This window comes from Bos indicus x Bos taurus, chromosome 21 (assembly GCF_003369695.1).
Source record: "Bos indicus x Bos taurus breed Angus x Brahman F1 hybrid chromosome 21, Bos_hybrid_MaternalHap_v2.0, whole genome shotgun sequence".
Lineage (NCBI taxonomy): Eukaryota > Metazoa > Chordata > Mammalia > Artiodactyla > Bovidae > Bos > Bos indicus x Bos taurus.
In genome coordinates, this window is record NC_040096.1 from 7655900 (window position 1) to 7683647 (window position 27748).

The following is a 27748-nucleotide window of genomic DNA, read 5'->3' on the forward strand; positions in this document are numbered from 1 at the left end:
AAAAAACATGCACATAAACACATATATCCTTTGATTAGAACTTAAATAAAAACCACAAAACACCTACTGGAAAACATTCATTCTCTTTAGAAACAACATGGGGGTTTTTTCTTAGATTTTTATTTTTACACATTCTTATGATATATCCCTTCAAAGGGAACAGGAACAGGTTAGCAAGATCAGCTTTTTAGATGATTCCATTCTAAATATACATTTTAAACAAACAATATCCAAACAACCAGCGGGGAGGTGAGAAACATCCCATTATCACCGCTCTGTCTACACAATAATAAACGTGAAAGGACTGGCTGTGTCCTCACCCTCTCTCACCATAAAGCTACTATTGTCTCTGGTTTTAAAGGACATGGAACCATGGGGTGACCTGTCACAGGGTCAAGGGCATGCCCTGCTCTGGGCTGTTCCAGAGACTTAGGAACCAACCACAGCTCATGACTCCATGCTGGCAAACACTCTTGGCAGGATACTTCTTGAAGATGTGCACTCCAACATGGAGATACAAATTAAGACCCAAGACACTTATTTTCCAATGGAGGTGGGTCAGGACATTAATAATCTATTCACCTCAGCACTCATTCCCAGGGTCACAAGCTGGGAGAGTGACACTGAGCTCAGCCCACACTTAAGACACACACAACAGACACCCCCCATTACCAGTCTGTCTTGCCATCAGACAACAGGCTGTCACCTTGACCAGTTCTCACCAATAAATAACCTACACAAATACCATTACCAATTACAATCAACATAAAATCAACTCTTTATATTAGAAATGAGGAGTCTTTGTTGGAAAAGCCGTCATCTCCCCTGACAGTTTCTGACAATCACCAGTTCATCTGGCAGACAACAAAAGTTTACACTTGCAATTCAAATCAACTTTCCTTCTATGCCCTGCTTCACGGTGTTTTAAAAATAGATCATCCTGAAAGCTCTACTGTGATGCTCCTCCACTTCCCGATTAGGAAAACACACTCTCTAAACTACCTGCTGTAGCCATTCCTGGCAGCTGAGATGTGTTCTGTGGAGGTTGAGGGCCATCCTCTGAAACCCAGAGGGAAGACCCTCAGCTTCCATAACTGCCCCAGTAACCACGTCCCACCTGAGGATGACAAAGCTGGGATCATCATTCCTCAGTGCGCTACAGGCAGTTAGGTCTGTGCTACTGTGTTAGGGGGAGGTACAGTTTAGACATTAAGTGAAAGAAACTAGTTTGGATTAAAATTTTAATACTGTGCTGCTAGAGATACTATTTTTATGTGACGCTACAGCTTTAAAGAAGCAAGCTTTAAAAACAATACCTTTGTGCAAAACACACCAGACAGAGCACACCCATTCTAGTATCTTCAACTCAGTGGTGTATATCTGCAGGGCTATATACTCTGTGGCCTGGGAGGTGAGTAGGGCCTTTGCTTGCTCCAGGGCCCCTCCTGGGTGCCTCCGGGCTGGGTGGCAACAGAAGCACCCAGTTCCTTCCCCAAAACATCTTATTCTGTTTAATGTATCATTTGTTTCCCTGGAAAAATACACCCCAACGGTCATGACTTCTGTCTAAAGTGCAAAAAACCTCCCTGAGGTTGGTTGCCATCTTCCATCTCCAACCCTTTGTGCTCAGAAAGGCCTCCACCCCCATCATCGGTGGGTTGGGAGGGGCTTCTTTGGGAGGCACAACCCACCTGGGCTTCCAACTGTACTGTGCATGACCACCCTGCAAGTATGTGCTTCAGCTTCCTATTGTCTTTAGGGTCTACCTCCCACCAGTAAAATTAAATGTTTAGATCCTAAGGGCTAAGGTGCAGAAAAGCTCAAGTACACTCTGGTAGGAGCTGGCTACTCCAGAACTTGTTAAAACCAAAAAGAGTATTTAGACTGCGCACTACTTAATGACCTAGTACCAGGAAAAGCTGGTATTATAAGCCATTCCCAGTAATCCTTCCCCAACCCCCTGCCCCCACCTGGACCCAGTGCAGGGTTCCAGGAGCTTGTGCAAATGTAGCAAGTGTGCTAATCTGATACACTGCAGGAGGCTGGAGCTGTCTTCTCCATAGATAAAATACTATATTTTTAAAAGTTGTGCACATAGAAGGCAATTCATTCAAGTCTTAAAATGAATTTAACTCTAAGGTGAGTAACTTTTTCCTAAGATGAAATCATTTCACTTTTTTTAATCTGCCTATTTCCTATGGTTTCTTTTTTGAAAAGACTTTGTAAATAGACAAATGAATTCATTTTTCCCTTATAATGTTAGTTTACTATTTCATGTTAGCACATGTGAATAAAATTTACTCTTAAATATATTACTTTAATCCCATTGCCATTTAGGTGTCTTACCTAGGCAATTATACTTTCAAACAGATGCCAGGCACTTCTGTGACCAGGTGCAAAAATGGGAGAAATCATCTCTAGGAGTGGAAAGAAAACTCCAGAAAAAGGAACTTTTAAGACTAAAAAGATAAAAGTATTTCTTGTCAAAGTCCCAACTCAATAAAATTCCAATGCCTTTTAAGGCATGAATTAGTTTGAAATCTTTACAGATTATTAAGTAAAAAGACACTGCCTGGAGTACTCGAAGTAAAAAAGGGGGGGGGTTTAATAAAGAGTTCACCTCCCTCCCTTAAAGTAAAGGCCTTTGTGTGTTGGTATGTTACCAAACAAGATGGCATTTAAAATCAAATATCTGTTTATCAAAACCAGTGTCCCTCATTTTCCTCCTCCTGACTGTCTAGATAGAGGAGGGCAACCTTCTTCTCGTCCGAAATCACTGACCTCTGGTCTACCATCCTCTGCAGCTGCACCGTCTTATCAAATTCAGCTTGCTCCTTGCCCCTTTCCCCGGGGGCCTGGTGTCTGTCCCCAGCAGAGCCCTGAAAGCTCACGCCGGCTGCCAGGTCATTCCTACTGCTGGCATCTCTCCAAGCACCAGGCTCAGACACACTAGGAGCTTCTGCTTCCGTCCCTGCAGGGAAGAGGACTCTGGCCTCTTGTGTCCAGCGGGAGGTCGCCTCTACGTTACTCACGTCCATCTGAAAGGTAAACGAAGTTTCTTTGGGCCCCAGGGCAACGTGCCTTAGTGTTCTGCCACTGTCTGCAACCTCGCTTACTTCAGGGGAGTCTACCGAACCAGCAAGTGCAAAGGTTTTGGAAATGGGTCCGTGGAAGACAATGTGTTCAGAGGTCTTGGCTTCCGCGGGACCCAGCTGAATATGCCTAAAGGATCTGCTCACACCTGATGTTACTTCATTCCCTGACATGTCTTCTGCACTAGCTTCCTGGGGAGACTCCGAAACGGCCCTTTGGAAGGTGCTCTTTTCAGTCACAAGGATGTTCCGACCCACAGTGTAACTGCTGGTGGCCAGGGTCTCGTCTGCCGAGCCCTCTCTGTGGGTGCTGCTTTCTGAGTCGCTAAATTCTAAGGGCGGGGGAACGATCGGCTCGGTGGCTTGATGCCTCTGAGGCCCGATGGTGACATGCCTGATGGACGTGCCGTCCCCTGACCACGCTTCCATGAGCACAGAAGCTTCCCTGACGCCCAACTCCACTGCGCCTGAGAGGGGGGCTGTGAGCTGGGTCTGCTCAGTGAGCCCCTCCCGGGTGCCTAACTGAAGGTGCTTTACGGAAGTCTGGGTGCCCGCTGACTCTTCTGCTTGAGAAGAGTCACCCGCCTTCCCCACCCCAGAAACGGGGGCCTGAAAAATAACTTCCCTCTGAGCATAAAACTGTTGGGAGCCAAATGGGCTGTGCCTCCCAAATCTGGGAGGCTCTGTGGGTAGCTCTGCAGGGCCAGGTTCTTCTGTGCCCCCAGCCTCGGGACAGGCGGCATCAGGCCCTGGGAATATGACTTCTGTGGACACTGGGCTCTGACGGGCACCCAACGTAATGAGCCTGGCAGACCGGCTGGTTCCCGCCGAGCCCTCTGCCCAACTCGCCTGGCCCTCTGCACTTACCTCCACCGCCTGGGCGGCACGGCCTTCGGCCGAGACCTGCTCAGTCCTCCACATTCCAGGGGATGCTATCTGGACGCGCCCCCCAGACTGGCTGACGTCCTCCAGCACGTGAGCATGGACAAAGCCCGTGGGGCTGGTGACTTCCACGGTGGCCGACACAGGGCCCGGGGGCGAAGCCAGGCCCGCGTCGGCCTCCCCCGCAGAGGAGCTGTATAGCTCCTGGGTGGCCCAGCGCCTGAAGCCGCCGCCGGCCTCCGCCTCCGGGCTGCCTGGGCCTGGGCTGCGCCGCCGCGCCAGGCTGTCTCGCACCACCGACTCCACGGCCTTCTCGATCTCCCCCGCTTCGTCCTTGCTCAGCTCCTCCAGGTCTAACTGGTCGGCGTCCACCGTCTGTGAGAGGTTGACTTCGGCCACTAGGGTCACGGCCCCGCTGCCCGCGCTCTGGACTTTCTTCACGTCAAACGAAACACCCGCAGGCCCGCCCTGGCCCTCTCTGGTGAGGGCAGACAGCTCTTCCTTCATGCGCTCCGGAAGGTTCTCCTCCAGCTGCTCGATCACCTCCACCAGCTGGTGCCTGGGCTCCTTGGAGCCTTCCTTAATGGATGTGTGGAACTCATGGGGTATTTTGATTTCCTTCTCAATGACTATGGGCTTGGCATGAAACTCGCCACTTCTAGTTTGTTCTTTCCAGGGAGCAGATGCCGTGTCCCCCTCCAGAGGCACTTCTGGAACATCCACCGGCTTCACGACCTTCTCTCCCGGAACGTCATCCCTCCGCACTCTTCTCCGAGACCCCGGCACGATCTCATCCTGCCAGGAGTACCTGATGGTGGATTCCTCTTCAATGTGGATCTGCCCATACACGGAGCCTTCTTCTCGCTCGGGGGCCCCAGGGTGTTCGTCCGGAGTCGACACAAAGTAACTCTGCTCTCCCTCCAAGTCACCTGCCTCCGTCACTTCTTCCACATGAGTTACGCTCTCCTGGGGCCGCCTGGCCTCCTGACCTGCGTCCCCTGAGCACGTGACATCTGATTCCCCATAAACTGCCTCCTCTCTCTCCTCAACAAGCCCCCTGGAGCTCGGAGACACGTCATCGATCTCCTCCACTTCGAACGGGGTAGAAAACTCATCTTCCTTCTCGCTGCTGACATAGCTCATGGGCTCTTCGATGATCTCCACGTTGACGACTTTTGCTCGCCCTTCTTTCCCCTTCAGACCGAGACGGATCACGTCTCCGATCAAACGCTCTGCCGATTTTCCTTTCAGCTCCACCTCTTTAGCATCCTTGCTTAACAGGTAGTCCAAGCCGGCTTCGTCCGAAATGTCAATCTCTTCAGTCAGTTTCGACTCCACAACTATCTCAGTCTTTGCTTTTCTGTCACCGGGAACTTCTTTCCTGTCCACATAAGTGACTTTTGTGTCTGGAAAAGACTCAGCGGATGCTTCTGCCTCAGGAGAGTGGGTAAACTGCTTCAGGATACTGGAAACGATGTTCTCAGCTATGGTTTCAGTCATGGAACCGCCTTTCAGAGAGGCTGTGGTGTCGCTGGCGCCCAGCGTAAACCCAGCCTCTCTGGTTTCCACCCCTCTCCCTGTCCCGTCACCAGCATCCTCCTTTAGGGGTGTCTGGAGATCCTGGGGGGCCACCTTTGCTGTGCTGTCCTGGGACGCCTCTAGCCTGATCGGTATCTCTCTCCCCTTCACACTTTCCTCCTTCAGCGACTCCTTCTCTCTGGCCTTTTCCCTCATCTGCTCGCTTTCTCTCTTTCTTGCTTCTTTATCTAACTTTGTCAGTTCTTCCCACCTTAAGTTTCTCTCCTCTGAAGCCTTCTCTTTGGAATCGAACATTTTCTCTTCTCGCTTTGTTTGAATGGTTCCTGGTCTGTTTCTCTCCTGCTCCTTTGTGGCTTTAGCTTCCGTTTTCTTTCCCCAAATGACGGTCCTCTCATTTGACCACGTGCCCTCGGAAGCGGCTGCCGCCTCCTCGGCCCGGCGTTCTTGGTAGGGCTCTGCAGCAGCGGCGGACTCTTTGGCTGAACTAGCGGGTGGAGCCTTTGTTCCTTCGGTTCTTGGCCTCTCAGGGAATGTTTTCAGTTGAGCTTCAGTATTTCTTAAAAGACCGGGGGTTGGAGAGAACGTTCTGAAGTTGGTCTGACCACTGGCAGTTTTCTGGTAAGCGTTCTCCTGCCAGGCAGTGGTGAAGGAAGAGTATCCGGAGCCCAGCACGTCTCTTCTGGCATCGCTCCTGACGGGTGTCTGAGAACGCGGCGCCAGGCTCTGCCGGAAGCTCGCAGGAGGTGCTTTTTGCCGTGGAAACAGATTTCTCTCATTTTCTTTCTGTAATACCGAGGTGGTATATTGATAGGACTTCTCTCTGAATTCTGTAGAAATTGAACAGTACATTAAATTGATAGTCATCATTACCTTTTTTCATCTTAAAAGCATCACCACAGATCAGATCTTATCCCGTCATAATATATACCATTACCACAGAAGGGTCATTATAAATGAGATATGTTGGGTTCCCAAATTACTTTTTCCGGTAGTTTAAAGAATCCCAGGACAATAAAATACAGCTCTACAAATGCTTCCACACAACACTTTTCTCCAATTACTGATCTTAAAATACTCATCCATCTTAAATATATCAAACATGTGATCATAAAGCATGGCACCTTGTGCCAGTGAGGTTAGGGGTGTATTTATGTGGCAGAAATCTCACAGTTTGGAATCCTTCATTTCCACTTTGTTAAGGTAACTTTATTTTACTGATGAGCAGAGAAGAGCTTCATAATTACCAAAGATAAGAGTATATAACTATTAAACATTGAATACCACATTTACTATGCTTTTTTTTTTTTTCCTTCACTGATTTCTATGTTGGGTCAACAAATACTGAAGAATTTAACTTTTTTTAAAACTTCCTGATTTCTTCGACTTTTATACTTTTTTGCTTTTTTCAAACATCTCATTTGAAAAGGTGCCAAAGCAGGAAGCCAGCCAGTCATCACTACTACAATCGGTCTTAATGTCATGGTTGTAGGACTGGGAGGCTGTCTGTGGGGCTTCCTGCTTTGCTCTGGCCCATCCACAGAGATGCTACCCTTGGGGATGGCCACACACCCCAGGGTAACTGCTCTAGGGGTGGTCACTGGTGGTAGGAGTGTAGCCTGGCCAGCAGGACCATCTACCCTGAGGGTACCCCCTCATGCCTACCCACACCCATCTGCTGATCTGGATAGAGCCTTCTCATCCTCTGGGTGTCCCCACTGCAGCCAACCAGCTTCCTCTCAAATTCAAAAGCAAACTTGCTGGACATTATCAAAGACCAAATTCCATCCAATCACAGATGACTGGAACCAAAATTATTCTGAACCTGGTGACCTGTCATCCTGTGGAGTATCTAACCTGGGATATTGCTTTTGAAAAATAAAGATGGAGGGTGTTTTTTTTTTTTTTTTAATCTACCACCTATACAGACTGGCTGTTATAATCACTCTCCTGACAGTGGTAACCAATACATACATGTATGCCCCACGCACCATGATTCTGAACATGACAATACTCACAGAGCTGAACTACAGAGTAGGGTGTACACCCAACACATTGTACCTAATGGACTCTGTCCTCGCTTAAGAAAGCAAGCTCTTAAAGGTTGTACAGGTCCAGGGGAGTTTTCTTTTTCTTAGTTATCCTGCAGCTTCTCTGGGTCTTTCTAACGAACACTAACTCTCTAATAGTCGGTTCTGCAGCCACAGGAAGTTTGGGCTTTGTGCTGCAGCTTTTGGCCTGGACAGAGGTCAACCTCAGGGCACTAGCTGACATTGCTGCTCACATTGCCCTGAGCTGCCCACGGGGACACAGGCTGGTAGAAACAGTATAATCCTTTTACCTCTGCTCGCGACTTCCAGAGCTGAGCCTGCTGGACGAAGGAATACCTCCCTGGGCCTGTGTGAAGGCTGTACGTCTTTGCTCTGTAAAGGGTATTCCCTCCAAAGGGTGTGATGAGCAAATCCATTTCCACCTTCTCACTGGCTCTCCATCAGCCCTCTCCTCCCTCACCAAGTTGGGTAGGAAGAATCCTCAAAACACTAGCTAGATGAAAATGAGTTAATGAAGCCCTTTCCTATACAATCTCATTTGCATATTATTGAAACTGTGTGTGTGTGTGTGTGTGTGTGCGCGCGCGCATGTGCACACACGCATGCGTGTTTAATCACTCAGTCATGTCTGACTTTGTGACCATTTGGACTGTAGCCCATGAGGAGCCTCTGTCCATGAGATTTCCCAGGCAAGAATACTGGAGTGGGTTGCCATTTCCTTCTCCAGGGGATCTTCCCAGCCCAGAGATCAAACCCACGCCTCCCGTGTCTCCTGCATTGCAGGCAGATTCTTTATCCCGAGCCATTGAAACTAAAGTAAATTCCATTTGGTGCTTGAGAGGTACGAATGACAGTTATCTGAAAACTCTTATCTAACCCCAGCTCTTCCAGATAAATGATACTTTACTCTTTATCCATAGAATAAACCTGTGCAGATGGACACCATCTTAATGTTAAATGATAAGCTTCCCTTATATTTACCTTGTGGCATGTTTTCAATGCATTCAACGATCAATATCTCCGGATTACTCTCTCCTTCCAGTAAGGCTCTGTAAAAATTATTTTTAAAAAGCTCATTAGGAAATAGAAGATGAGAAGTACCTCTGTAAGCTGTGGATTGGGTCGATGACACTCTGGCGCAAGGTCACCGGTCTGCAGATGCCACAGGGCGTGCAAGACCATGCCAGACCTGGCTCGGGAGCACCTATCAGCCAAACGAACAAAGGGGCCGGGCCTCCAGAAGGACTGGAGAGCCAAGAACTTCTGGAAAGGCCCTCCAAACCCAGGGCGAGAAGGAGGAGGATACAGAGGGATGTGGACCCAGGAGGGGAGGCCGGGGACCTGGCTTTCCTGGGAAGTGGGGAGGGGCCCATGCCTGGCAGACCACCCGGGGCCACAGAGCCCCAGAACAGTAACACTACCAGTAACACTACTACCCCACCAGGGTCTCCCTGGAGTCAGAGGTCAGGGGTTAACTAGGGGCAGAGGAAGGGCTGACATTTGTCTGTAAATAAGGAAGTCAGGCTGCACGTGCACTTTTCAAACTGCGTTCCATGGGGACATCTTAGAGATGAAAACAATAGAGGAGAGATGGAAGGGGCAGGCAGAAAAGGAGAAAGAGCTTCAGCCGCCGCCTCCACCACAGCCCCCAGGGATCATTTCTAGGCGGCATCCAGTTACCTCCTCTGATAAAAATGGCAAAATGCACTAGACTCGGGGGTTTCTTTGGCCATGTCTAACTCCAAAAGTGTAAAACTATCATAGAGTATTTATTGTTATCCACATCTAGGACTCGAAGCCCTGAAGAGAGAGCAGATGCAGGCCTCAGGGCCTCTGCGCTCCACGGTGGGTGAGCCAGACCCAGGGCCCCGAGACCCTAGGATGCGGGCTGCTACCGGCACAACAGTTGTTCAGTTGCCAGGGCAACGTGTGAGGTCACCAACGTCAGTTCCAAGAAATACACTGCATAGGGCAACGGGCAAGCAGAAGTGGAGCCCACTTGGAAATGCTGACTGACCACTGACAGCCGGGCAGGCAAACACGGGAGGGCCGCCAGCGCGGACTCGGGTCAGGCAGGGCAGTGCCAAGTCCCGTTTCCACGGACTCAAAGGCGGTGATTCCCACACACGCGAGAGCCCCATGGGCGGCTGGAAGAGGGCAGGAGCCCCCACTCCGCAGCCTAAGGAGAAGCAGAGATGAGGGCGAGGAGTTCCAGTCCAGCTGTGCACAGGAGGGTTCGTCCGATGCCCCGGGCCACACTCAGAGCCCCGCGCTCCACACCCGGACAGCCAGGAAACCGGACACCAGCCCGCTAATCCCACACCCTCCCGACCAGGCGTGTTGGGTTCCCCAAACACAAATAGAAAATGCCGAGGTCCCTACAGGATAAAAAGGCACACGCTGAAGGGAAAGTCAGCCTGTGGGGGGTGCACCCAGGATGGCACCAGCAGGAAAGGCAGTGTCCTATAGCCAAGGGGCCACAGAGGGTGCCGAGAAGCCAAGTCCTATTTCAGCTCTTCCCTCCGCCTGCTCGGGAGGAAGCCTCCCGAGTACCACAGGGTGCTCTCACTGGCTGCCCACAGCAGGCAGAAAGGGCCTGCAGGGTGTCCTGGCCAGCAGAGAACAGATGACAGGTGGGCGGGGTGCTCAGGATAAAGACGCCCCTGCAGGAAAAACACCTTCCTTCTCCTTCATAGGGCCATGGCTTTGTTCCTCTTTCAGGGAAAATCCAACTCATCACCAGACTTCTAGAGTGCAGGACCCTAAGTTGGGTACTGCGGTTCCTAGGAGGGGCACCAGACCTCGAGGGGTGATAGGGCCCTAACACTCCCACCCCCAAGGCCTTTGCCAGACCTAAGACGGGCACTCTAAGCAGGCTTCGACCCTGCCGTCTGTCTCACCAAGACCTGGCAATTCCACACTGGGCCGATGGCGCGTATCGTGGCCGACGGTGACCAGACAGGCAGAGACTGGGGCCTGGGCCCTCATCCCTGCAAGCCGCCTGGGCCTCCCTGCGGGGGTAGAGATGGCGCAGTCTCACACACACTGTCGATCGAACCCCGCAGACAGAGCCTCCAGACCACGCTAATGAAAGCACAGCCAACATCATTTGTGATTTCAGTCACAAGGCCCCAACGGGAAAGGAAACCCCCTGAGGACTCAGGCCCGTGGCGACACCCCTCCCGACAGCTGGCCCGACCGGCGGGTGTCACCTTGTCCCCCTGGCTGCCCAGCACGGGCCTCACAAGCGGGGCCGCTGGTGCTGAACCCACGCCTCCGTGAAGCCCCCCAGACACGCGGCGCCCCGCCTCCGTGAACCCCGCCAGACACGCGGCGCCCCGCCTCCCTGAAGCCCCCCAGACACGCGGCGCCCCGCCTCCAGTGAACCCCGCCAGACACGCGGCACCCCGCCTCCCTGAAGCCCCCCAGACACGCGGCGCCCCGCCTCCAGTGCTGCCCACAGAACTACAGCAGAGGCAGACCCAAAACCTCGGGGCGAGGCCACGAAGGGTCGGTCCCCTCAAAAGCTTTCAAAGGAACAGTTTTTAAGGAATAGACTTGTACAGCTTTAAGAAATAGGTCAAGCATTCTCCGGTTATTTTGGGAGCGGAGTTATAAAGCTGCTCAGAGCCACCGTGCTGCTGAGAGATGCCAACCGCCTGAATCATGGGCTATTACTGAGCGTTTCATAAGGCCCTCAGGTTGGCAGCCTCGAGGGGCAGGAAAACAAGCAAACGTGTGCGGGAAAACCAGGTCGGCGGCCTCCTTGAGGCCGCTGAGCCAGGCCCGCGGGTGGAAGCAGCACTGATGCGGGGCCCTGCACTGACAGACCCCCGCGGGGGCTGACCGTGGGCCCCGGCTGGGCGGCCGAACCTGCAGACAGCCCAGGGCACGCACGCTGTTGGCCGCCCTGCGCGCCCACCAGGCAGGGAGAAGAGTCCGGGAGGCAGAAGCTGTTTCCAGAAGCAGCCTTGGGGGGAGCCTGCCCGGTCCTGGTGGAGAGATGGTTCCCCAGGTGCTTCCTGACAAAGCACACGTGGTGGGGGCGGGGGGAGGGGAGCGGCTGGGAGAAGGCTTCCCTGCGCCCCCAGCTCCAAAGAGCCTAGGGGACCGCCTGCCACTCTAGATGGGAACTGGGGACCGGAGGGTAAGGGAGGAGAGGGGGGCGGAAGTCCTTCTGTAGGACCGGCATCGCCATCGGAGTTGGAAAGGTCTGCCCCTGGCACAGGCGGGTCAAAGACTACAGGCAGGCAGTGGTGCCAGGCGCCTCTGGTCATTGCCTCTGCGATCAGGATGAATGCACACGTGGAAAGTCTGGCAAATCCAGAGACAGGAAAAAAAAAAAAAGCGGACGCAAAAAACAAGATTAGGAATAAAGCAGAGAAGAGAAAGCACAGGGCGCGGTGAGCAGAGAAACTTCCAGAATCAGGTTGCCTGGATTCAAACCCTGCCACTTCCTAGTCCTGTGACTCCGGCAAGCTGCTCAACCCTCTGTGGCTCAGTTTCTGCATTTCTGAAACAGGGAGCACTGTCTGTGGTGCTAATTAACAGGGAACAGGTTTATGGTGTTAATTAATAAAGTGACTAGAAAGTTCTCGCAACAATGGCTGTCACAGAATACATGCTCAGTAAAGGTCAGCCATGGTCATTACCCACATCATTTTCTACTGGTCTCAGAAAACTGATTTTTCATTAATGAAAATAATTCAAGAAGGGAAGAGATTCTGGATTACTTAAAGTCATGGTTAACTGAGGGGTAATTCATTTACACAGTGATGTGGGGCTAACGACCAGCTGCATCTGTTGATCCTTGATCCTAATTGTCTATCCTTAAAACTACAAGATTTTATTAACTTCAGATTTTTCACCTAATAGGCAGATAAGTCTCAGCATTACACATTTTTATAAGTTTTCCCAAAGCGGGATTCAACTTTTAAAATAACAAAATGTATTTCTCCAAGAACTTGAGAGTTTTCAAGAAATGTTTTCCTTTGAACAAATACATAAAAAGGTATAGGTGCTCTTAAAAATAATGGAGCAACCAGAAACATCATTAAAATGATAAAATTACCAACATTAGGCGCTATCTGTATTGGATATTCTCAGTTAAAACCCACCGCGTCTGCCCACTGCGATCAGATAAAGGGGGTTCTGTATGTACATCCTCCCCCAACACAGACACATCAACACAAAGACCCTAAAGGACTTTGCCATGAAGTCCCCAGACAGGAAATCTTTGCACTATACTTCAGTATCTGGCCAGGCAAGACTAGCTTTTGTGTTTGAGAAATCCTTTGGCCCTGCTCTCCATTTTTCCAGGGGAAACTTAGAACTGTTATACTCTCCACTCCCAAAACATAAAAAACAAAGCCTCTTTGTAAATTCTAATGGAGATTTCATCATCTGTACCCCAGATCAGAAATCCAAGAGGGGCCCCTGCTTACCCTCAGTTTTGTCCTTTCTGGACTCAGCTTACTCTGGGTAGTTCTGCATTTTTTGTTTCAATTTTGACTATGTTCGCCACCCCCCCCACACACAAACACAACATGTTTTCTTACAGCCTACTCCTAATGATGGGGTTCTGTCCTCTTTTGGTGCAGGGGGTGGGGAGGGGGGATTCTCTATTTTTCAACTGTGTTTCTACAAATTCTCAATCTGTAGCTTGTAGGCCTGATCTTTATGTCAGCAGCAAGGGGCTCAGGACATGGTGGGTTCTGAATACCGCCGTATTCCTATCCCCCCTTCCCTACCCTTCAAGGCCCAACTCAAATCCCACAAACCTTGAAAAGCTCTCAGGCTACCTTGGCCTGAAGCTCACCATTCCCTCTCTGAACCATTGGTACCAGATCCTATCACCAGCGGGAACCCGTGTGGAGTATTTTCTTGGAACGTGCGTTCTATTATTTTAACATCTTCTTTGACTTTTCACCGAAGCACACGCCTCCCTCTTCCCGTGACACCCCCTCACCTCCCCCTCTTCTGCGTATGATGTTCAAACCTCTGCCATCCTCCAAGACCCAGATCAACATCACCTCCCTCGAGAAACCTCCCTGATTCTCACAACTCCCTTCTGACTCCAGAAGCCCTGCACCTGGGGACGCGTCTTATGTCCCACGGTGTAGGTAGGAGGCTACCTCTGTCCACGTGGCCTTATCCTCAGCACCCGGCCGCACCCTTATGACCCCCACTGAGCAGGCATCATACCCTGCATGTGGACTGTCTCCAGAGCAGCCTGAGTGCACAGCCCCAGCTCACAGAACACAGCTTCACGGGCAAGGTTCTTACCCACCCATCACACGTGCTCCTCCATGGACAGCCCCTAAAACCAAGCTGCCCAAATGCTTGGCCTTGCTACAGACACGTTAGCTTAGTCCTCAGGTCCTTGCTTTGGCTGCCCCCTCGGCCCGAAAGGCCCTTTCCTCATGGTCTCTTCCTGGCTGCCCTCCCTGCAAGACTCAGAACTGCCTCTTCCAGGAAGCCCGCTCTGCATGCTCCACGAGCCCCTCGCTAGGTCTGCCCGTTCTTTGTCCTGTCCTCCAGCCTGCTGGGTGACAGGCTCAGAGCTTTCTGGATGCCCCGGGGGGCTCTGCAGACAGCGATGTGGGCACAGGTCACCTGGGATCCTGTGATGGAACTTTGATCAGGGCGGGCGCAGGACGTCCCAGAAGCCTGAGGTGCCGAGTGACATCAACTCTGTGGGGCTGCAGGCCTGTGTGAGCAGGGCCCCGGAACAGCGCTTCTCTGCCCTGGGTGCACCTGGCAACCACCCCTGCAGCTGAAGCACGACCACGCTCGGGCCCACCTGGTGCCAGGTAACGGGAACATCGAGGACTGGGCCCAGGAGCCGCCGCTTCATCAGCTTCTCTGGGTGACGCCCTCATGCAGATGCAGCCGAGAACCAAGCCCTTGCCTGTTTCTGAGCATCTCCCCACTGTCACTCAGCCCCTCGTAAACAAACATTCCCCCTTCAGGAAAACCTCAAATGATGGTAGACAAGCATCTCCAGGCAGACCGGCACCAGGCAGACGAGAGCGAGCGCAGCCGTGCCCACCTGCCTCCTCCGCACCCCCTTCTCCCGGCAGCCTCAGCCTGGCCTGGGGCTCCTGCCCACCATCACCAGCCACATGGGGCAAAGGGCTTGTTCTTGGTCCACCTACCAAGCCAGGCTCTCCCTGGACACTGACCGACCAACTTGGCTTTGGTGAAATCCTCCAGCCTTGGACTCTGAGGTTTACTTTGTTTTAATTTTAATATTTTATTAAATTACATATTTGTGTGTTAGCCACTCAGTCACGTCCGACTCTTTGCGACCCCATGGACTATTGGACTGTAGCCCGCGAGGCTCCTCTGTCCCTGGGACTCTCCAGGCAAGAATCCTGGAGTGAGTTGCCATTTCCTCCTCCAGAGGGTCTTCCCAACCCAGGGATCAAACCCAGGTCAGGTTTCAGGCAGATTCTTTTATCACTGAACCACCAGGAAGGCTATAAACTATAAGTTTATATATATTAATTATGCATTACACCATTCTGTTATTATCGTTTCTTCTTCACGGTGAAGGTTACTGGAAAGGGTCGGACACCTGGGTTTGGAAGGGTTCACAGCACTTGAGAGCTGGCCTCCACACAGCGCAGAGTCAGCTGCGCTGGGCTGCACTTCCAGCTTCCCGGAGACCAGCCCGCCCCTCCCGTGGGAAGCGTGTGGAGGGGTGACAGCTGACGAGCGAGGGGGAGCAACGCTGGCTGCAGCAGTCGCCCACCTCAGCCCCCTGGGGCGGTGAGCAGCCAGGCGGCGCGGGCCCCTGCACCATGGTCCCTGTCGCCCTCCGGGAGGCAGTGGAGGGAAGGTCAACCTCCCAGGGACGGTGAGTCAAGGTTCATAAAGACCAAATGGGCGCTTGTGAAGAGGAGTTTTCAGACCTGAGCTCAGAATTTGGGCAGGAGCACAAAGCACTGAGAGAATCACATGAGACACAAGGATTTATCTTCAGGACACTTAGCAGTGATGGGAAATGCCAGGCTCTGGGCTGCTACAAAGGAGCGGGTCAGATTCAGCTGCCTGCATGCCCTCCAGGTCTGCAGGTGGCTCCGGTCTCAGTGCTGAGCCCTGGGGGCTGGCGGCAGTTCTAACCACAGGGCCGGGCTCCCCATCCCCACCAAGCTCACCTGGCCTTCAGAAAGGCACAGTGACTTAAGTCACCCACTTCCTGGGAAGGATGGATGCCTCCTACACTCCTAGGAGTTGGCCACGTTAGTCCCTAATGGGTGAGAAAAACAGATGCCCAGCCACAGACAGGAGTGAACTCTGTCCCTGCGGATATGAGCGAAAAAAGTTCAACCACCACCAAGAGAAAAGCTAAAAACACACTAAGCCTTGAGGAAAGCTGAGCTGGGAGGGTTGTGAACACCTCCCAGGAAGGGGAGGCCCTGACCTCTCAGGCAAGAGGCCCGCCTGTACGCGCTGACTTCCCACAACAGGGAAGTGGGGATAGGACGCAAAACCCCGGAAAGATGAGGCGTAAAGTCAGAGTCTCTGGACTCCAACCCAGAAGACTTGTACAGGAAGGAAACAGGAAGATCCAATACACTCTGTAGAGAAAAGACTCCCTCAAAACCAGGCCTCGCCTAACACGGCACAGGTGTGGGTTTTCTAGGCAGCCCGGCGTCTGCCCTGGAAGGCTGGGCCTCCCGCCCCATCTCAGCCCGTGGGACTCGGAGAAGCCGACCCCTGCGAGCACTCTGTTCCCTGGGCTAAGGGCAGGCACGGGGCCCAGCAGAGCCAGAGGGGCCCCGGGAGTCCTGCTGGGAAAGGAGCCCCTCCTCTGCCCAAGCGTCTGGGGGCTACAGGGACGAGAGCCTGCAGCCGCTGGGGGCCCTCCTGCCACGGCGGGGCAGAGCAAGGCAGGGGCCAGAGACACAGGGCCAGACCGCCAGCAGCGCCACCCGGGCACCGAACCCACCATGCCGAGCGGACAGCTTTATCAGTTCTGTGAGGAACAAGAGCCTCCTTTGACTTGAGCCAGTCTGAGAAGGGCTTCTGTCACTGGCAAGTGACAAAAATCCTAATTAATGCTTCCTTCCCCCAAACAAAGCCCAACAATTTTGATGTTTTCCTTCTTAGTAAAGTTTAGCTTATCTCATTCAGCATGTGTTTGAACAGCCTGCCGATCTGATTTTGCCGTCGCTCATCCCATGAGGTTTCCGGGGAGAACGTGGGGAGATGGACCTTGACAAGCACAGACCAGCAAGTGTTGCCTCTGCCTTCCCCGGTGCCCTGACCCCCCACCAGCTTGGCCCCGGAACCATCCCTCAATCCAGGTGGAGGGTCCATGCCCCTGGGCAGGCCTGGCCTCTTAGTGGCCCCTGTGGGTCCAGCCCAGGGCCTGCCCGACAGCCTGCTCCCTCTTCACTGATGGTAACATGAGCCCTGGCCAAAGGCTGGTTGAGGCAGGTCTTCCAGAGAGTGAAGAATCAGTGAGGCTGGCCCCAGGCTCCAATGTGGATGCCCAGCTTACACTTGTAGGAAAGAAAGCTGCTTTTAGATGCACATCAAAGCAACCAGGTCGCTCTGATGTTCAGAGTGAGGGTAAGATCAGGAGACCCCACCGACAGCCCCCAGGGCATGCTGATCTGGGCTGGGCTCCATCACGGCTGCGTGCCCCAGCCTAGGAAGGGGTTGGGGGTGGGCTTCAGTCCCCTCCTCCCTGCTCCAGGTCTAACTTGCCCATCTGCTGACGATGATGGCACTGACGACCAGGCCTCCTGGGATCAGCCACAGCCAAGGCTCCAAAGCTCACCCACACCCACTATTGATTCATGCTCACAGCAACCAGGAGTGAGGGGGCATCGAGTCCACTTTACACGGCTTGGTGGGTACGGCACAGGCCCCGCACCAGCCTGGATGCCTGCTTCTAGACCCTTCCCTCACGTGCAAAAGGGGTGCATGGTGTCCACCACCTGAAGGGTGACACAGGCAGTGAGCAGCCTCAAAGGACTTAGCACTGCGTCGGGCAGGCAGTAAGGGCTCAGTAACCAGTCATCTCACAAGTGGGGAGCCTGGGTCCCTAAAAGCCCTTCCGCTGTAAGCATCTGCGAGCTGGGCCCTCCGGTCCAGTTCTCATTGCTTAGGAAAGCTGCAAGCGGTGGGAGGTGCGACCTCGGCCAGAGATGGCTCATCCCTGGGGGCAGGAGGTGGGCGCTCAGGGCAAGCACCACTTTGCGACCCACAGGTCACGCCAGGGACACAGGGCCATGGCCTCCGCCCCTCTGAGGGCTCCGTGACTGGTTCATCTGGGTCGACTGATTTCAAGTCAACATCTTCATAAACAAAGCCAGGCACCTGGAGCTCCCTGCTGATCTTTAGGCAGAGATGAGTTTCTTGAAGGATGAACCCCTGGAGACAGAGTCAGAGCCCCGGGGTTTGAAACAACAGCACGACAACTGGCAGATCGACTCAGACTTTCTGGGTCCGAGTCCTGGTCCTCTCGTTTCTGGGTCTGTAACTAACATGGTACCTAACCCCTAGGATCCAGGGAGCTGGCGTGTGTACAGCTCTTCACTGGTTCCCTAGACACGCAAAGGGCAGGCAAGGGGGCAAAAGTCAGCTACTCCCAGCACCAGGGGGTGCCCGCTCTGTGATCTGAGTGGGACCCTGCCCCCCTCCCCACTCTGGCCCTGGACACCTGGCTTGGCAACCCTGGGGGCTGCTCCCCGCTGTGACAAAGCCATCGCCTCTGCACGGAGCCTGCAGGGGCTGTAAAGTGCTCAGTGCAGCGCCCTTACCTGTAGGTTGCCACCTCCAGGCTGAGGCCAGTCTTCACCTGCACGAGATCCTGGTAGTCCCGCAGCCGGTCGGCCATGGCCAAGGTGAGCGCTGCCTTCTCATCCTCCAGGTAGGCGATCTCTCTCTAAAGAGAACAGAAGTTTTGGGGATCAGGGGGCTGGAGCTCTGCGGCGTCCAACACAGAAAGAGATGAAAAATTTCCAGATTTATTAAAAACACAGTCATTGCAAGGATAATTTTTAAATACTGTATTTCTCCCACCTGGAAAATTTTTGTGTTTTTTTTTTTAATCACTTAAGGAATATGTGATTAGCACACACAATTTTCTGTTCACACTTCCTAATAATAATGAAAGCTTGTAAAGCATTTCTACACCTTAAACATCAGTCAGCATAAGTAAGTAAACACACTGACACTGGCGAAGTAAGATGCTATTCAAAATAAGCCAAGACTAGAAAGCAAGGATTTTACTATATTTAAAACAGAAGTCACTCAGATCTGAAACAGAATTTCCCCCACACTCACAATTTCCCCAGTTGTATAAGCTGATACAGACTTCTTTGCTTCACCTAGACAAGCTACTTTAAAATCATCTGGGAGAAAAGTTACATTAATGAGACAAGAAAACATTCAGGGCATAAATGTCAAAAGTCAGACCTGGATATAAACCTTTTTGACTGTTCTCATAGCACAGTTCTCATATAGTTAATAAGAGCTCCCGGGCACGTGTTCACATTGTTCCCACAGCAGTTCCGCTCCCTCAGGGTTAACTGCATCTGTCCATGTCCCGCCGGCTGGGAGACACCGCAGGGCGCTGCCTGCTGCCTCCTACACGCCCCACTCCCCTGCCTCCCCCCATCCCCACCCCCGTCTCTAGAAAAATGTCCTTTACATACGAGTCATACAACACACAACTGGTGAACCGGATTTAAAATGAAATGACCAAGAGAATATTACCTTCCTCAAAATGTATCAGTTTAAATCGACAATATATTTTAATAAACACAATGGTTTCATTTATACCATTTCCCAATTCTGCACTACTCTGCATTCACAGTTTTACATAGCATTTTATAGTTATGCTGGGGAATAATTAGCTGAACAAATACTTAGAACTTTGAGTAAGTCCACATACTTTAACTTCTGGTTTGCAATTATTTCTGTATACAATTAACTAAAAAGCTTACATTCTTAGACAATTGTCTTTGTGGAATTTGAAAACTGTAAGACTATTGGGAGAAGGAAATCTATTTTCATTTATCACATAATCCCTCCATCAAAGGCACCTGGCAACAGGCTGACCGTCCAAAATCAATAGTGTCTACGAAACTAAGGAGTGAATGCAACTAAGGTCTCACACTGGATTTACCACCTAAAAAGAAGCATGATCAGCATGTAAATAATGCTGCTTCTCACAGCAGTTCTATACATCTAAACTAATAATTGCTGTTATGTTCTTTTTGTCTACATAAAGTATTTTAAAAACAAAAACTGAAGCTACTTCGCTTTGAAAGCGAAGAAGTAATTTTAAAGCAAAGCAGTAAATTTAAGAAGTGCTAGGTAGTATCTGAGGGTGGATAAGTGTAAACACCCTCCAAAACGGGCATTATAAAGAGGTTCATCAAAGCAGACCATTGGCCAGTCTTCAGTGACAGCTACCAGAATTTGGTCACGCATGACATTCACATATTCTGTAGTTAAGTCTCAGTGTTAAAACCCCATGTTCCCCCATTTTACAGGAAGTATAAACTCAGGTACAAGGTTACAGTATGAAATGTTTTGTAAACATATGAATCCTTCCTACTAGAGAAAATTCTACCTAAATATTAGAATTTGATGACACATAGTAATGTCTTTGCTGCTGCTGCTGCTGCTGCTGCTAAGTCGCTTCAGTCGTGTCCGACTCTGTACGACCCCATAGATGGCAGCCCACCAGGCTCCCCTGTCCCTGGGATTCTCCAGGCAAGAACACTGGAGTGGGTTGCCATTTCCTTCTCCAATACATGAAAGTGAAAAATGAAAGTGAAGTCGCTCAGTCGTGTCTGACTCTAGCGACCCCATGGACTGCAGCCTACCAGGCTCCTCCGCCCATGGGATTTTCCAGGCAAAGTACTGGAGTGGGGTGCCATTGCCTTCTCCGATGTCTTTGCAGAGAAGTTCATATTGCTAAAATGCTTAGGAAAAGAACCAGACATATTCAGTCCTCTAACCACAAACCTCCTAGCAAGTTAAGATCTCCCAGCCATGCCAAGGAGGTAGCGTGAAGATTTTTCTCCCTCCCAGGGGCCCAGAACAGGTCTGTACCCCACAAAATAGAAGAAAAATCAAACTGCGTTTAAGTTACAATAAGAGCAGTTCCAACCACATCCCCATGTGAGTCAAGTCTTCCTAAACTGTCAAAGGAAAACTCATTGACTTTTGGAAGCAGGAACATAAGAATTACTGGCTCCCAGCAGTCTCCACAGGAATTGTAACCCATCCTGCTGGTTGAATAAAGCGTCAGACTTGGCCTCCAGTTCTCCCGAAGTTTTCAGACCCTGGGCCAGGCCAAGGCACTTGAGCCTGACACACAGCAGCGAATTCTAACCCAGGCAGGGCAGTTTTGCCGAGTGACACAAGAGCTGGGAAAAAGGTCACCTTTTCAGTTGCTATTTTAGAGCACTTCTGGGTGCCTCACAACAGACGATGAAATGCAAGCTACACAAGGGAAAGCATGCTGCGCTCAGCGTCCAGAGAATTCCTTCTCTTCACCCAACGTGTGCGGCTCCTAGCTAAGCACATCACCCAGACACAAGAGGAAGAGCGTGCAAAAGTCACCTTGAATGCCGGAGCTCGAGGGAATTTAATACCATGATAACCTCATTTAGATGCAAAAACTAAGTGTTAATAACAATGCATTGACTGGATGCTAAGTATTTACAGCTCTGACCCAGGCCACATTCTGAACTCCAGGCTCATCATTTTATAAGAGCAGGTGGCTATCTCGGAGGCATTTCAAACCCAACTCTGCTCTCCCACCCAAGCCCGCCTTCCTGCACCAACCCCGTTCCTCCAGCTCCTCTGGCCCCAAGCCCTGGAGAGGACCTGATTTCTCCCTCTCTCCCACCATATCCAATCCATCTGCAAAGCCTTGGGCTTCAACTTCAGGGTGAAGTCTGACCTCTGCCCTTCGCTGCTGCCCATGGCCCAGTCCTCCAGAACCTCCTGTCTTGATGGCAAGGTCTCTGAAAGAGATCACCCTGCTCCCACCTGTGTGGTTGGAACTGCACTTAACTTACAGTCTGATTTTCCTCCTCTTATTTTGCGGGATGCAGAACTGTTCTGGGAGGGAGAGAATTTTTGTGTTACCTCTTTGGCATGGCTCGGAGATCTTGACCTGCTTAGCAGATTTGCAGTTAGAGCACTGAATGTGTCTGATATTTTTTTTCTAAGCATTTTAACAATAATTAAATTTCTCTGCTACAGTCCATGGGATCACAAAGAGTTGGACACGACCGATGCAACTTAGCACACACAAACTTCTTTGCTAAGAAGTCATGTGCAACACAGCAGCCAAGGAGACTTCCTGAAGACACAGGTCACCACTCCTCTCTGCACAGAGCCCTCCAGCGGCTTCCCACACGCTCAGAGCAGAAGCTCAGGGCCTGTGGTGGCCCCCTTCTCCTCCCCCACATGCCCTGGTCACACCCGCCCCTGAACACCACACTGCTTCCACCTCCAGACCTGTGAGGTCAAGGACTTGTCTGTTGGGTCTGTTGTGTTCCCTGCTGTACCCCCGGGCCTTTAGAGGCCAGCTTGGCACACGACGTGCTCAATGTGGGCTAGTTTTATCACCCCTAGCTCACAGATGGGGAAACGGAGTCCCAAACATGGCAGAGCCAGAAATGAGACCCAAGCGGGGCAGCTAAACTGACTCCATTACAATCAAAAGAAAGTTCTGTCATTCACACCTCGGTGGTTGTGTAAGCTGTCCAGGGCCAGCCTCGAGGCTAAAAGCACACTTTCACAAGCCAAAATCTCTGTGTTTGTGGGTAAGGCTGGTGTAAATCACAAACGTCTTCCAGTTTTTGCCTGAAGTCCCTTCCTGCAGACTGGGAGGCAGGGTTCAAGTCATCTGTGCTCAGTCGCGACCAACTCTTTGTGGCCCCATGAACTGTAGCCCGCCAGGCTCCCCTGTCCATGGAATTTTCCAGGCAAGAATACTGGAGTGGGTTGCCATTTCCTTCTCTAGGGGATGTTCTCAACCCAGGGACCAAACCCACATATCTTACATTTCCTGCATTGGCAGGCGGATTCTTTACCACCACACCATCTGGGAAACTTCAAGAAATCTGAACCATACAAAAATGCTGGGGACTTGGATGTCCGTTCATCAAACTTCTCTGGCAAATCTGAGGCAAGGGGCCTACCAGACAGGCCTAAGGCATGTAGGCCATCTGGGAAGGCCCACTTTTCCCAGAGAGGCCTGGTGAGCAGCTTTCCCCCTCAAGCTGCAGACGCAGCCCAGAGCCTGGATACTGTGTAAGGGTTCCTGCCTCCAAATAGGGGTTTCCATTAAACCATACGGGAAACAGAAGAAAATAAATGAATGACTTAACTCTAAAACTATTCTGACAGCAGCCAGCTGGAAGGGTCTGAAAGCATTTTAGAATTTTAGATTAACGGGCACCTCTGTGCTAGTCCTTAGGAAGAACAGGGATCATCACTGTCTGAAAGCAAAATGAACACTGATTTAAAGTCCATTTTAACAGAACAGACAGAAGAGAGGGAATAAACTAACTGGGTTTACTAACTGGGTGATCTATGGGCCTCAGTTTCATCATCTGCAAGGTGGGGCAAATACTGGTACCCACTTCCTAAGACTGGCATGAGGACTGAGAGTGAATACCCATGTGATGGGCTTCGTACCTGTAGTACCCGGCTTCAGTTCAGTTCAGTCGCTCAGTCATGTCCGACTCTTTGCGACCCCATGAATTGCAGCACGCCAGGCCTCCCTGTCCATCACCAACTTCCAGAGTTCACCCAAACCCACGTCCATCGAGTTGGTGATGCCATCCAGCCATCTCATCCTCTGGCGTCCCCTTCTCCTCCTGCCCCCAATCCCTCCCAGCATCAGAGACTTTTCCTATTAGTCAACTCTTCGCATGAGGTAGCCAAAGTACTGGAGTTTCAGCTTTAGCATCATTCAGCTAATTCTTAGTAATGAAACTTTTATTACAGTAAATTAGTTAAATCAGGTCTTATATTTTCAGTCTCCCCAGGGTAGCTTCTTTAGAATTTGAAAACATCAGGAGCTTGGGGTTAAATCATCAATACTCACTCTTAAACAAAATTTCTAGCATTTCTACACTCCTTAAAAATAAAACACTAATGCTTGGTGTTGAGAGTCTTTTGGAATGCAACTTGAAATATGGTTGCTTTAAGCTAACTGATGAAAGATTCAGGGTATGGATGAGGAAATACACGGTACGATAAAGCCTGCAAGTCCTTATCAACATTTTCCTTCATCTTTATTTACTTTTAGTGGAATGAAGCAAATTCCAGTAAGAGAGGTACTACTGGACAGGAGGGTGGGGTCCTGGTTCTGGGTCAGGTGTGACCCCAGGGAAGGGCCCTGGAGTCCCAGTGTCAAAGAAGGTAATCTGAACTGCATGTCAAGTGCCCACCTCTACTGGAATCAGAGGAACTCTGCTTCTGTTTCATATCTGGGGGCAAACTTAAAGAGTTAACAGGGAGCAAAAGGGTTCTGCTGCTAAAAGGAACACTGAAACCAGAGCTTCCAGGCCCAAAATGAGCCCAGTGGGCTATGACTGCCAATGAACGGTGAGGACTGAGCCCACCGAACACGCCTCAAAGAAGGCTTTTCCAAAGCTGCTTGCACAGCAGGGACCCTTGACGTGTAGCAGGGGTTCCCTACAAAGGGGTTCAGTAGGCAGGGAGCTTGGCAGACACTTCCCTTTGGTTAAAAGCTCTGTGAAAGCCTATGTTAAAGATACTTTCTAGCTTTCACTCAACACAGAACATAGGGCCCTCTGGAACTGGTGTCCCTGGCCACCGTCACTGGAAAGGGAAGCGCTGTAGTGCAGAGTAAGTTCTGGAAACCAGCACACATTTTGCTAGTGCCTCCTCACCCTAGCTACAACCCTGGCAGGAGGCTTTTGCAAATCATGAGGCAAAGGCCTAAAAACCCACAATTCAAAAGACTAAGTTCCAAACAACTGGGTACTGTTTCACTTCATGATTTGCCATCCAGACTCCAGCTCTTTGACAAGGGAAGCCCCAGGGCAGTGCTAAGGACCAGGGGCAATCAACAGATACCTGCTGATTAATTGTACCTATGACGTCACCACAGGCCCCTATGCCACAACTGCTTCCTTTACTTCCGTTTTTAAAAAGGTACAAAATCACTCCAACACAAATTGTTAACTTGAAGCTATAAACAGTTTCCTTTCAGATACTTCTGAATTTGTGTGGATGACACACAAATTGTGTGGATGTGGTCTTAAACTGTCATCCTAAGAACTAATGACAGTTAGTAGGATTGGGAGGAGAAGGCAATGGCACCCCACTCCAGTACTCTTGCCTGGAAAATACCATGGACGGAGGAGCCTGGTAGGCTGCAGTCCATGGGGTCCCTAAGAGTCAGACGCGGCCGAGCGACTTCACTTTCACTTTTCACTTTCATGCATTGGAGAAGGAAATGGCAACCCACTCCAGTGTTCTTGCCTGGAGAATCCCAGGGACGGGGAGCCTGGTGGGCTGCCGCCTATGGGGTCACAAAGTCGGACACGACTGAAGTGACTTAGCATAGCATAGTAGGATTGGGGAATATTTTCAATTCTAACGCAGTCTGGGGAGAACCGGGGCTAACCGCAGGACTGGGCTGGGTGTACAGGTTATAAGCCAGCCACAGGTGTCACCTGTCAGTGTGAGAAGCCTGAGCTTCGCTTCTGTGGATGAGAAACTGTTTATAGTACCTGCACTTGTAATAACATCCTGCCAGAGACCTGCCTTAACCCAGCTTCTACCCAGAGATCTGGCATCAGCGTGTACTGTGAGGAAAACATCTCCGATCAAGTTCTTCTCTGCATTAAGATCGCTGCCCCTCCCAAAAACAAAAAAGGCGGTGGCGGGCCAGGGAGCCCCGACCAGCTGCTTCCCACAGGGAAACCATTCTGGCAAAATAAAAACCCAATTTGGAAGACAATTTATGTTTTCACCAGAGGCGTCCTAGTGGGCAACGGTGCTGCCACTTTGAAGGACTCACGATAAGGGCTTGGCATTGCCTAGAAACCTCGCAACGCTGGGGCCTGTCTGAGGAGGAAGGAACTGTTACCTCTGGAAGTCACTTCGAGGGGCTTCCTGGTCGACTTTAAAGTGAATTTAGTCGGAGAAGGCAATGGCACCCCACTCCAGTACTCTTGCCTGGAAAGTCCCATGGGCGGAGGAGCCTGGTAGGCTGCAGTCCATGGGGTCGCTAAGACTCCGACATGACCGAGCGACTTCACTTTCACTTTTCACTTTCCTGCATTGGAGAAGGAAATGGCAACCCACTCCAGTGTTCTTGCCTGGAGAATCCCAGGGACGGGGGAGCCTGGTGGGCTGCCGTCTATTGGATCGCACAGAGTCGGACACGACTGAAGTGACTTAGCAGCAATAGCAGTCCTTGAAGTACAGGAAATAGCAAAGAGAACCTGGAGCCTAGGGAGTCATGAGCCAGGATGCACCCAGGCCAGCCGAGGCTACAGAAACTGACAAGCGGAGCAGGACCCCGCCCCTGGGCACGAAGAGCCATGGCACCGCACTCTACATCCAGCGGGTGATCTTGAGGCCGCGCCGCGGAGTCGGGCGGTCCCTTCGGCGCCGGGGTCCCCAGGGGCACCCCCTGGGCCGGGCCCGCCCGGCGGGGACGCCGCGCCCGGCCTGAATGCGGCGCTGTCCGGGGACCCCCCACCCGCCGGGCGCCCGGGGCCGGGGCGGGGGCATTCCGGCTCACCGACCTGCCGCTCCTCGGCCTGCAGCTCGGACGCCTCGCGCACCCGCAGCAGCTCCTCCTCCAGCAGCGCCCGCAGCTGCTCCAGCTCGAGCACCTCGCGCCTCAGCGCCTCCGCCTCCTGCGCGCACAGCCGCGTCTCCTCCTCGGCCTCGCGCCGGCTCTCCCTGCCGCGCCGCAGCGCCTCCTCCAGCTCGCGCACCTCGTCTTCGTACCGCTGCACGGTCTCCCGCCAGGCCTCCGTCACCAGCAGCGCGCAGTCTTCGTGCAGCTCCCGCAGGCGCAGCGGGGGCGCGGCAGGGCCGGCGACGCGGCCGCGGTAGCGCAGGGTCAGGCCGGCGGCGCGCGCGCGAAGCTCCCGCACATCGCGCTCGCGGGCCGCGTCCAGGCCGCGGCGTTCTGCCTGCAGGCGGCCCAGCAGCGCCTCGAGGGCGGCGCGCGCGGCCAGCTCCTCCTGCAGCTCGCGGCGCTGCGAGTCGAGCTCGGCGTCCAGGCGGCCGCGGGCGGCGCGCGTCTCCTCGCCCAGCAGCTGCAGCTCCCGCAGCTCGCGCCGCAGGGCGTCCCGCTCGCCCTGCGCCAGAGCCGTGGCCCAGCTCAGTTCGTCCAGCTGCCGCCGCAGGCCGCGCGCCTCCTCCGTGCACCGGGCCTCCGCCTCGGCCCACAACCCCTCTTGGCCGCGCCGGCTGCGCAGCTCCTCCTCCAGGAGCAGGTTCTCGCGCTCCAGCTCCCGCACCCGGCACACGTAGTCATACAGCCGGGCGTTGAGCTCCTGCAGCTCGGCCTTCTCAGGACCCGTGTGAAGCCGCCAGGACAGCATCTTGCTGGGGTGCGGGGCTCCTCCGGCCGCCTGCTTCCCTCCGAACCCGGTCTTGTCCCCTCCGCCGCGCCGCCCCGGCCCCGTCGCCGCTCCGGAGGCCCGCAGACTGGGGCGCGAGCCGGCGCGCCGCGGCTCCTGGTCAGCCCGGCGGGCGGGAGTGGGCGCGGCCTCCAGCCAATCAGGGCGCGGCTCGAGCGGGCATCGTGGCCACGCGGCGCCCCCTGGCGGCATGATCGTGGCCCCGCGCAGTCGTCCTGCCCCGGGACAGTCCCGGAAAACCGCGAGCGGGCTCGCAGAAGGGATGCCCAGGAGCTCAGGTCAGTGCAGCGGCTCAGTCGTGTCCGACTCTTTGCGACCCCAAGGACTGCAGCACGCTAGGCCTCCCTGTCCATCACCAACTCCCGGAGTTTACCCAAACTCATGTCCATCGAGTCAGGGATGCCATCCAACCATCTCATCTTCTGTAGTCCCCTTCTCCTCCCGCCTTCAATCTTTCCCAGCATCAGGGTCTTTTCCAATGAGTCAGTTCTTCACATCAGGTGGCCAAACTATTGGAGTTTCAGCCTCGGCATCAGTCCTTCCAGTGAACACCCAGGAC

General features: G+C 52.5%; 1 protein-coding gene across 2 annotated transcripts; it reads right to left on the reverse strand.

The window, feature by feature from the left end:
* Window positions 1–80: 80 nt before the first annotated feature.
* SYNM (synemin) lies at window positions 81–27271 on the reverse strand. 2 transcript variants are annotated; one of them, XM_027521743.1, is made up of 5 exons: window positions 26341–27270; window positions 18340–18464; window positions 8543–8610; window positions 3960–6340; window positions 81–3038 (listed from the first exon to the last, which is right to left on the reverse strand). In XM_027521743.1, exons 1-5 carry the CDS (start codon window positions 27148–27150, stop codon window positions 2700–2702), a joined length of 3723 nt encoding a protein of 1240 aa, XP_027377544.1. In that variant the 5' UTR covers window positions 27151–27270; the 3' UTR covers window positions 81–2699. The 2 variants fall into 2 exon arrangements, with proteins under 2 accessions (XP_027377544.1, XP_027377543.1); XM_027521742.1 differs by having other exon boundaries at window positions 81–6340; window positions 26341–27271.
* Window positions 27272–27748: the final 477 nt, after the last annotated feature.